Source organism: Gavialis gangeticus, unplaced genomic scaffold (assembly GCF_001723915.1).
Source record: "Gavialis gangeticus isolate Ggan-Ray unplaced genomic scaffold, GavGan_comp1, whole genome shotgun sequence".
Lineage (NCBI taxonomy): Eukaryota > Metazoa > Chordata > Crocodylia > Gavialidae > Gavialis > Gavialis gangeticus.
Window position 1 is genome coordinate 13,720,166 of NW_017729001.1, and position 11,695 is coordinate 13,731,860.

At 47.5% G+C, this 11,695-nt stretch overlaps 1 protein-coding gene across 3 annotated transcripts in view; it reads right to left on the minus strand.

Moving 5' to 3' along the window:
- Positions 1-11,272, minus strand: part of MED15 (mediator complex subunit 15) — a 61,564-nt gene extending 50,292 nt beyond the window's left edge. For 2 of the 3 annotated variants that reach the window (XM_019506879.1, XM_019506877.1), the window contains exons 1-4: positions 11,124-11,271; positions 4,110-4,197; positions 1,597-1,648; positions 452-481 (exon numbers count right to left, since the gene is read on the minus strand). In XM_019506879.1, coding sequence (XP_019362424.1) covers positions 452-481; positions 1,597-1,648; positions 4,110-4,197; positions 11,124-11,191 — 238 coding nt within the window. In that variant the 5' untranslated portion in view covers positions 11,192-11,271. Of the gene's footprint in view, positions 1-451; positions 482-1,596; positions 1,649-4,109; positions 4,198-11,123 lie in introns of all 3 variants that reach the window. The other variant, XM_019506878.1, reaches the window with a different exon arrangement.
- Between the last annotated feature and the right edge of the window lie 423 nt (positions 11,273-11,695).

The following is an 11,695-nucleotide window of genomic DNA, read 5'->3' on the forward strand; positions in this document are numbered from 1 at the left end:
TTTATTATAGTGATTGAGGCACAAATGGGTTTCCAAACTGCTTTAAAATTGTAAATATATCAATAAAACTTTGTGTTCAACTGATAAACGTGTGCACGTGTAGAAACACAGATTTGGGTTTTTTTAAATCAGAATTATGGGGGAGGGGGTTAATTAGAGAATTTTGGATTTTTTTAACAGAGAAAACAAGGATCCCTGATTATGACTGATCCCAACCAGAAGGATAGCAACAAAGATGTTAGCAAACAAGTGTTCCATATGACCAGAGTCCAGCAGACGTACTAAAACAATTCACTTCAGTGTAAAATAGCTTAAATTATTATGTGCCCTCCTTTGTTGCAAAAGGAATAATACTTAATATTCCAGCTGTGAACTCCACCCCATTCTTCACACGCCACCAGAATTATAGGTCTATGGATCTTTTGTTTAATAAAGAAAAAGGAGTTCTTACCACTGACTGAGGCCTGAGATTTCTTATTATCTAGAAAACAAAAAACCAACAGGCAAGTTACATACTTTGGTGAAAAGACACACATGTAATTTTGCATTTCAGATCTACCCACAACAAGCAATGCACAAATGGTGAAAAGAATTACATTCTTCTGTATTTACATCCACTTCAACATGCCTCCAAACAGTTTACAGAGATTACCTAAAGTAGGCTGCAACCCAGAGAGTAAGACCAGCATGCCAGTTGTGCAATGGTGTGCTGCTGAGGCAGACACATTCTGCAAGGTTAGGTCAAAGCTAACAGCACCATATAGTGCTCTGAAGTCAGAGGTTACTCTTCAGTTGGGAACTCAATGCTTGCCTATGAAGGCATATACTTCCAAGGACTGGGATAGACATTTTAGGCAGTTCCACTGGACAGCTTGTTGGTACAGCACAACACAGTTTGGGAAGACTCAAGCACTTTAGGAAGGTTAATTTCCAGAGGCTTCCTTGAAAAAGAATTGCAACTAAATGGAAGGGCAGATATCAGAACTCAGGATACCAGGATGACATGTCTTAGAGCTTCGCTGTCTAACTCAGCTGGTTTGGTTTCCCAGCATTCTCCTTTGCATATGATAAAAGGAAAGACACACTCAAAAGGAAAATAATGGTGGGAAGGCAGACCAGAGGTTTCAAGAACTTTAAGTTCCTCAGTTATACACAGACACTACAAAACAGACTGTGTATTCAGGAGCTGGGCATGGATCCCATTTGAGAAATTACGAAAGCAACTCAAGAACAACCTGAAACACATTAAATACTAAAAACGCTAATCAAGGAAGTTATCGGTCACCTCTGTTCTTAACAGACATGCAGATACACACACAAGATATCGCAAGCCCAGTGGACTGTCAGCAGAGCTCTGTGCAGTGTGCAGAGAACTGGCAAATTGAACACTTATCTTGCTGGGATTCTTTGACCCTAGCTGACTTCCTGCCCCTTGGGCAGGGGCCTGGACCTGATGATCTTACAAGGTCCCTTCCAACCCTAATGTCTATGAAATATATGAAATGCAAGAAGCCCCAAAAGCTACACTTTAATCTTTGTCATGCTTTCCAATGAGTATTCCTAACACTGTAACAAAGACATGCAAGGCATACTTACGAATATCTCGAAAATGGATGATGAGACGGGCCACAAGAGAAAGATATTCATCCTGGAGACATTAAAAACAAAACAAAAAAAACAAGCAGTAGCTTAGCACCAAATGGGGAAGCAAAGCAATACATGACTCACCACTTCCCTTCATCACCCTGCCATTCCAGAGGTGTCCCTCTCCTCCCCCACAAGACCCTTCGGCTTTTCATTGTAGCGCCTTTGCAGATAGCAATCTGCTCAGGAATGAACAAGGGCAGGGCATGTTTCTAATAAAAAAGTCACTGTGACTAACTGCACAGGGCAGGAAGAGAAACAGCACAATCTTACAAGAAAGGGTAGGCAATTGCAATTACAGCAGTACTCTGTATACATTTACAGAGAAAATTTATTTCTGCTTATCTCTTACTTCTTGTACTCTACCCCCTCCTGTTGGAAATAGTTTCCTATACTTTCTTATTTAGCATCCTGATTTACTTTAAGCCAGACTTGAGCACTGTCATCTTCCCACTGGGCAAGTTTTACTTTCAAGAAAATGTAGCATTTAAAAAGGGTGATGAACAAACAGCCCTAAAGACTGAAATCCCCAGTCTACCCACAGAACAGGTAAAATAGAGAACAGAAGAGCAAGTGCATAAAGGAATCATCGCAGTAGTAAGAAATTAGTTCTCCTGTTGTTCTCATCAGACTACCAGGACTGCCAATAGGGATGTTACCTGTGATGGCAGTTTTCAAACTGGGAAGAGCTGGGCATGCTCGGCATGCTTTAAGACAGTGATGCTACATGATTCTATTTTGCATGGGTTCAAAGCAAGGGTGGACAAAATATGGCCTGCCAAATTATTCTCTCTGGCCCACAGCTGCTCCTCTGAAGGAGAATTATATCTGGCCTGCGGCTGCCATGGCTTTCAGCACCTCGCACCCTTCTCCCTTCCTGCTACTGTGCTGTAGCCAGCAGCAGCAGCTTGGCTCCAGTGGCCAGGCAGCCACTCCCCTCCCTGGCCTGGCCTGCTCGCCAGCCCCTGATGTACACTCCAAGGCAGAAGGCACTGAGCTCCTGGCCAGGCTTCTCTCAGCCGAGGCTGTCTGCATGCAGCTCCAACCTTGCAGCCATTCCCAGACATTGGCCGCCTGGCCCCTAGCAAGAGCCAAAGCTCAGGTAAGGTTCTCCCTGTTGGTGGGGGAGGAGGGTGCAGGGGAAGAGGGCCAAGGAGCCATGGGTTACTCAGTCCTCCTGTGCCAGGCCAGGGCCTGGTAGGAGCATGGGTGTTGCTAATTTGGGGCCACAATGTGTTCCTGCATGAAGCTCCCAGCCCCCTTGTCCCTACACCTCCTTCCCCATCCATGACTCCAGCATGTGGCTGGACCAGTGCCACACTGTGCTCCTTCAGGCCATGTGGGCCTAGCTGGAGTAGCTGGCATGGCTCCTGTCCAACCCAGCCACATGCCAGGGATTCAGGGTAGGAGAGGGGGTGCAAGAAGAGCTGCAGGGAGCTTGTGTGCACATGTGCCTGTCTCTGCATATATGCGTGTATGTGCATGTAGTCCTCAACAACTCAACAAAACTCACTAAGTGGCCCTACTGCCCAAATAATTGCCGGCCCTTGGCTTAAAGGAAAAAGGCAGCTTCAGGCATATGCAAGGCCAGTGTATCCACTACTTCACCACTGTACAAGTGCTAGAACCATCTAGGGACAGCAACTGAAATGGCAGAAATATTTTTAAGGGGGAAGATCTCTATAAGAACAAGTAGTAACTAACACTTGCACTAGACACATTGTAATGGCCTCTAAAGATTTCTCCAGAGCCTCGGGTTTTGGTTTAGTTTTGCACAGAGACACTTGCTACAGCCTGACAGCCAACCTTCCAGAAACGCTTCAGGTTTTGCCCCTATAACACACAGCCCTTCTATTGTTCCCCTGATCATCCCTAAATAGTGCTAAACTGCACATGAATAAGCCGGCTTGGTGCTGCTGTGGTCCTCTTGCCTCCAGCTGCTGCTGCTCCTCCTACTCCTGCCCCCTGCTCTACTGCTCCTGCAGGTGGAGGGGAAACTTCAGCCTGGCTGCTCCCACTGGAGGTGAAGGGAACACAGGAACATCCGACTGGCTGCAGCTGCACTGGGAACAGTCTTACCAGAAGCTGTGTGCTGGCTGGACCCAGGGATGGGGGTAGTGCAGGTGTGGGCTGCTCGGATGGGATTCAGCCCAAGGTGTGGCATTGCAGGGGCAGCCACAGGCTGGATCCAGCCAGTTGGCGGACCATATTTTACCTGCCCCTGGACTACAGTAATTTACTGAACTGACTTGGCTCAAAGCCCAAAACTTCCCATCTCAATATTGTACACTTGAAGTATTTGTGTTCCCTCAGGATAAAGAGATCCTATACAGTTATCATGGTATAACTAGGTATTCTGGCCAGATAAGCTAAACATCTGTGTGTAATCTGGAGTGCAGCTTGTTTTTAACTGCTCCCAATGTTCAACATAAAATTCCTCTTAGAAATACAAAGAGATACTTTACCCTTGATTTAGCCTTCATAAAAACATGACTCTCCATATCTTTGCTGGATTTATTGTGGGCAACACCAGCCTTCCTCATCGCCTCATCACTGAAAAACAAGAGAGGATGTGAACAGAGGACAACAGGAATCCCCTTCCCTGTTTAATATGGAGCTGGCTGGCAACTTTTCACCACTTAATTGCTAATAATTCCATTAATAAATTTAGAGCCAATGGTATTAAGTTCCATCCTTTCTACATCCAATCCCATTGATGTCAATAGGAAGTATCCAGGGAAATGCCAACACATCAACACAAGAGTGCTCTGATCATTTACCTCATTTCTAATGGAAGAAGCTGCTGAGGTAGGAGCTACCTCTTATAAGGTTGGGATAAGAAAATCAGCAATTAATTTCCATTCAAAGTGCCCTGGAGACCACTTTCTCATGTCAGGACCAAAGAAAACACCTTTCCAGTTACTTCACCTTCTCAAAGCAAAACTAAGCTGCAGTTAAACTGTGTCACTGAAATGAGTTCAACATGCCAACACAAAGCACTGCTTGTAATCATCTCCTTCCACCACTCCAGAGAAGCTCGCTCCTTCAAGCTTCTGTATACAAGGAAGTTACCAGACAGTAAATTATAGTGTCAGTTTACTGCACTGGCTCCTCTGCACTAAAGGCCTACTGGACTCTCAGTGCACAACAAGTGTAAGGTAGCCTACTGCACTTAGGACATCGCCTATATGAGCGGAGTAAGAGCCCTCCCACTGTGCATACAAGTGTCCACATGGGCACTTACTGTGGAGTAGCTAGTTTAACGTAAACTTACACCCTAGTTTACTCTGTGGTAGCTTCATCCATAGAAGAAAAGCCTTTAGATTAGTAATTCTTTGTAGCAAGAGGTAAGTTTTTACAGTATCCAGCACAATGGTGACCAGTCCTGACTGACAATACCAAGGATTCACTGCTTCATGTAATAAAGCACCAAGCCCCATAAATGTAATATATTATTGGTAGGGTACACATCATTCCACTTGCACATAAACAGTCTAGTGATACAGATTCACCACCTCCTCAGGGCTCACAACTATGGAGTAGCAGAAGAGCAATAAACCATCATAATTCAGACAAAAGCTACTGTTATTTTAGGAGGCAGAAGGTAGGAGATCTTCAGTGCCAAGTGCCTACACAGCACCATTGGGACCAGGCCTCATCATTAACAGCAAAGTTCTTTTCCCTTTATTGGCACGGTATGCTGGACAGGAGAAGTTATAAAATCAGTGGCTTTTGGATTAGGTGCAAGAGATAGGTAAATTGCCAAAGACATGTTTCTGCTCAGAGGAAGCTCCTCTTTCCTTTGTCTCTTTGCAATGATTTATACTTATTAGGGGTGCACCAATAGAGATTTTGGGGGCCCATACAGATAGCTGATTTTTAAGGAGGCATATCAGCCGATACTGATCTGATTTCCGATACGCAGCCTGGCAGCTTGAAGAGCTGCCTCCAGCTGGTAAGTCGGTTGTGGTGGAAGGGGTGGGGAAGGGGACAGGCATGGGGGGCAGATCGAGGCCCCTGAAGTGAGGGAGGGAATAGGGCTAGGGCAGGGGCTGCCCAGCAGGGCAGGGTGCAGGATGGAGTCACAGCTCATCCAGGAATGCAGGGGGCGGCTCCTGGAAAGGCACAGAGGGGGGGATGTGCCCCCCAGATCTGCACGGGGGCTGGACAGGCTCCACTCAGGGCAGGCGGCAGCAGCACTGGGAGCAGGGCTACAGAGGGGCTGCAGCCACCCCAGAATTCGCCAGACCCCGCAACTGCCACAACCCGCCCCAAGCACAGCACAGCACAGCACAGCACAGCACCCTCCACGAAGAGCCTGGCACCGCTACGGCTCCAGCCTGCAGCTGCAGCCCAACCCAGACAGATCTAGGGGCACCCCCCCACACCCCCGTGCCCTCCCAGGGTGCGCAAATCAGCAGGAGCAACCTCCTCCCATGCCCCTCCAGATGAGCCACGGCTCCTCCCGTACCTGCCCAGCCCCACTCCCTCCCTCACCGTGAGGGCCTTGATCCCTCCACATTTCTTCCCTTCCACCACAACAGACTTACCAGCTGCATGCAGCTCTCCACATTGCTGGGCTGTGTTCCTTGCCACCTACATGCTGCGCTGCATCTGTATCCATGCATGGGGCATTTATCGGCCACATCAGGCCAATTTCCAATATAGACAACTTTCTTTATATCAGTACCGATTTGATATCAGATGGATGTATTGGTGCACCTCTAATACTTCTGCCTTGGAGAAATTTGGTACATCTTCTTGCTACTTGGGAGGATAAACTGGATTTATTTAAGGAATTCTAAAACTCGGTATCGTCAAATTCTTATTTATGATACATTTTAGTGTGCTACAAAATGGCGAATGATATATTGCTTATTCACTACATAATTAAGCTCTTGCTCACAATCTGAGTCAAGCAGCTTCATTAGGATAGCAACTAGAACTTATCCTGATGAGAAACACTAGCATGAGGTATATTAACCTCCTCACAGACGCAGACCTTCCACATGAGGGAAGGAGTCTGATTATTTTCCCACCTCATCACAATCACAGCCCTGCCAGGTTGCTCCAGATAATTCCCCCATCTTCCCCTGCAGCTATATTCAACACAGTTAGGGGTGCACTGATAAAGATTTCTGGGGCCAAACCTGGGGAAAAGGAAGCTCGCATGAGGTGGCAACTGCCGCCACTCCGCATCCAGCCATGCGCCATACCACCCCCCATGTCTGGCTGCCAGGGGTACAATTATTTTAAACGGCTGAAAACCCCTGCTCTAGAGCCATAGGGACAGGACTAGGAGCAATGGCCTCAAACTCTAGCAGGGAAAATTTATGTTGGGGATTCAGAAAAACTTTTTGACTACGAGGGTGGTTAAGCATTGGAACAGGTTACTACAGAGGCTGTAGAATCTCTATCTTTGGAAAATTTGACACTAGACTGGGATGGTTTAGCATGAAACCTTGACCATGCAACCTCCTGAGGTCCCTTTGAGCCCTACTTTCCTGTGATCCTATTACATAAATCAGACATAGGACCATACCGCGGAAGATGCAGCAAACTGAATGACATGTAGCTGAGTCACTGCCAGTGCTGCGTACTTAAAGGACAGTGTTCACAGTGCTGCCAATGCTGGTATATTAAGAACAGTGGTTTAAGTACTTTACCAGTAGGCAGATAAGTAGAATTTGTTACAAGGTAAGTAATACCAGCAAATTGGGACTGGCAACTGTCATGCAATTAAGCAATTATGCACTTAACTGGAATTACGCACTTACTATGCACTAAAGGCCTGTAAGTGCATTACACTGGAATTATACTATACAGCATCAAAGGCACCTTACAAATTTAACTATGAAACTCCTGTAATATAACAGAGCTAATACTTCTTATATATGACTTCTTTATATGGTTCCCTGATGGGAGACTTTTTTTAAACATCTGTTTCAATAACTTAGCTTCCCTGTATTACTTTCTTTCTTTTCCCCCCCTCAAATTAAAGTTTAAGGACCATTACTTTATCTTCCCTCTGTCCAAACAGTAAACTGAGAAAGTGAGCCATTTTTGTATTATTATTTAGCATCAGAAATGTTTATCTGCATTCAGCAGTGTAGACACACAGCCAGGCACCCAGTATCAGGAGCATTGGTCATTTTCAGTTGCTGCTGTGATCGCAACTGCCACTGTGCTGCATTTGCCAAGGGCAGCCACTTTTTACTCTGCCCACCCATTGTGGTGCAAGGGTGCCAGATGCCAGTACACCGCTGGCACTGCCCTTGCTACAGTACTGTCTGCTTCCATCCATGGGAAACCTGATATTAATAAAACTGGTACAAAGTTTTTCTTGTTCTAGCTGCTTACTCACAAACACCCACGGCATTGCCCACTCCTATTCACAAGTGTAAATAAAAAGCTCAAACATGCCTGCTAGCATGCCCTGCCATTTGGCAGATAGTTGGAAGATGTAGGCTCTAGAGAAGCAGGCCCTTTACTGGGAACACCCTTATGGTGCCCATGGAAAGTAGAATGACAGGGAACAATTATAATTCAAATTCTGACAAGATTTAGAGAAAAAATAATACGCAAGTTTCCCACCACTGAAAGGTATAAATGCAACCCAAATGCTAACTTGCACCTTCTTGTCTATGCATTTATAGTACACAAGGGATGGATACAATTAAACCAAGTCATCAGCAAAGAATACCAATGCTCACAGCTCTCATTCACCTTGCTCACTGCTGCCCTAGACAAAGCTTCTGAAGCTTTTGATAGTTGCAAAGGCAGCAAATTACCATAATCTCATTACAAGAGCAAGAATCAAAGATGTACGCCCGAGGGACTGCCTCAGCTTCCCAAGCAGCCACACACAGAAAGTGACAGTCACAATATCCTTTACTGCCACCCATGAACAAAGTATCCAGAGTGAATCAAGAGACAGAATCATAGACACACAAAGACATTTGTGGTCCCTACACACTCCTCCAACATTTCCCTCTACCTAGGAATGTAGCTTTCATTATCCAGAATGGGCCAATTGTTTCCAAACAGCTAGATATGATAGAAAAAAATAGTATGTTGATTTGATTTTAAAGGAGTATAAGGGTTGAAGATCATCTACTACTGACACCGCCTGCCCCTTCCACTGATTCGCATACACATCATCAAGACTGAACACTGCATTACCTTTCACACTAAGGACACTGGCAAGAGAAATCAAGTACCAATTACCACTCACTGGAGAACTCCAAAGACAAATGCAATGAAGCACTTCTACCCTCCCCATAAGGCTCTGCAGTGAAGTTAAGAAAACTCACTGATCAATAGTATTCAAGGCTGTTTAGAACTGCAAGCAAACTAGCACAGATGCTTGACCTGCATTCAGTCACAATATTCAGTTGAATAAGGATGCCATTTCCAAAGCATATTTAACATCAGAGTGATAGAGGAAATTATGTCCAAAACAGCAGACCCATTTAAAGAGATTTACACAGTCAGTAGCAATAGCCCCTAAAGATGGGGCACATTAATTTTTCCAACAAGTTTTTTAATCACTATATTTAAAAACATTCTTAATACTTTTCAGTTTCATAACAACAAGCCAAACATCCTTTGTGACAGTAAGGGAGAACTGGAAGATACATGCATGGGCCACTGAGCCTTGCAGCTGTTTAACAGGACCTTGTGAAACACTTCCAGTGTTCAGGGAGGTACAGGGAAGTCCCACATGGTCACTATTTAATTACTTCCTTCAAATACCAGTCACGTGGGACTCACTGAAGATGACATGGAAAGCATGGGAAAAGGAAGAAGAAATAACTGACCAGAACTCAAATATTCACATGCAATAGCTTGCAGCCACGCTGCTATATGGTAAAATGAACACATGCATCTAAAACAAACTGTCATTTGATTCCAATCACATCACATGAAAGGCAGTTTAATTAATGGTCTCATGTGTACCACATGCAAGTCCCATTTCAAACACTTCACTCTAATCCTGGCATACCTATACCCAGCAGTGGGGTTTTTTTTTAAATAAGATATTTGCTTAGACTTATGGCAAACAAGACATGGTATGATGATGCACATTGTGATGTGCTGTCAAGTGCAAACCACAAAAAGGTTTTAAACATGATAAAAATGGCATCAGCACATTTGTAGCAATACTATAGCCTAGATACCAGAAAGACAATCTGTGCAAGAAACCCTACAAACCAAGGAGTTATTTTAACACTTTAATTTCTCAAACACCAGAGAGAAAACAGTTAACTAATATCCCCCAGTGTAAAAACCATATTACCCTAAATAAGGACACAAGAATTGCCATTTACAGGGTCAGACCAAAGGTTCATCTGACCAGTGCCCCATGTCACACAGGGGCAGAGAGTGGATGCTAAAAGAGAGGGTGAACTGAGTCTGACCAGGGTTTTTTCTCTTGTTCCTCTCCCACTTGCAGCCTCCAACGTTTAAGCTCTAAGAGGTTCTCTGATTCACAGGCTGCAGCCCTCTTTCCAATGCTCAATAGCTACTCTTTTCTTCAAGAATTTGTCCAATCCCTTTTTTTAATCAAGCTAAGTCAGCAGTGCCCAAACCTTTTCCCTAACAAGCCAGAAAAGCAATGCCAGGTAAGCCTGCAAACCACAAATCTTAACTGGATGGCCCTGATTCATTGCCCAGGGCAAGTACAGCCCCATCCAGCCAGGGAAGGGACCCTGACCCAGCTTAGCGGGGGAAGGGGCATGGCCCATGCCCCAGCCCTGCAGGGGGGAAGGGGCCCTGGCCTGGACACATAGGGAAGGGGCTGTGGGGGGTAGGGGGAGGCTTTGACTGACCACAGGCCTGATGTCATGACTCTGCAGGCCAGAGGTTGAGCACCCTGGGCTAAAGGATCCTCTTCCACCAGCTTATTTTGCTTGTGTTTGCTTAAGCTGGTGCCAGGAGCCTTCCCCTCCAGAGAGGTGATCGCCCTCTATTGCTCACAGGTCACTGGGAGAAAGCCAGTGCAACGGGACCAAGGAAGAGGAGTCAATGCGGGTAACTAACTCCACGTTACTGCTGGGGGGGGCGGGGGGCAGAGGGAGTCCAATCCTATGACGAGGCCGGTGACTTTACAGCAGCCACACTCAGGCATCCAGGGAGCAAGCAGGTCCCTCCCAAACGCAGCCCCCCCCCGCCCGCGGGGTGGCTCTGGGTCCAGGCAGGCCCGTTACACACAAACCGGAGGCTCGAGAGCGGGCGGAGCGAGGGCCGGGCCGTGCACGGGAGCAGACACGACTCCTCCCTCGTGCTCGTGCTCCACGGGGCGGCCAGCCCCAGCTCCCCTCGGGGTGCAGAGGCCCGGGGGCGGGGGCGATGCCAGGAGCAACTGCCCCCGGCCGGCGGGCGCGGGGAGGCCCAGACGCAGCCCCTCAGCAGGGAGCCGGCGCGACTGCGGCCTACAGCGGCGGCCCTGCTCCGGCCCGGCCCGGCCCCACACTCACATCTGGCTGACCAGCTTCTGCCGGAAGTTGGCGCTGCGCCAGTCGCTGTCCTGTCCGGACACGTCCATCGCCGTCGCCAGTCCCGGGCCCCGCCGCTGCCGCTGCCGCTGCCGCCGCTGCTGCTGCCGCCACCGCCTCCGCCACAGGCTCACCCGGAAGTAGCAGCGACTTCCGGCGTGGGAGGGCCCCGGGAAATGTAGTCGGCTGGCCTCGTTCTCGCACAAGGTCGCGCGCTGCACGCAGGGAAATGTAGTCACGCGGTTTCCCGGAGCGTGCTGTATACGTCACTGCAGCAGCGGGTTTCCTTTGCTCTGCGCAGGCGTGGGGGCGTCTTCTCTGTGGTAGTCCGGGGGTTTCCAGCTCGGGACTGAAGACGCGCGCGGGCTTCGACCGCTGCGGTTTCGCGGGGGGGTCGGGTCCTGCAGCCGGGGGGGTGCCGGCACGCTGCTTTTGTGACGCCCGTTAACAAGCCCAGGCGCCGTTTGACTTGATGTTAAAAGTCCCTACACCCGAGCGGTTCTCGTCATGTCCTGGGCCAAGGCACCTTACTTACCAGCTGCAAAAGCAGTGAG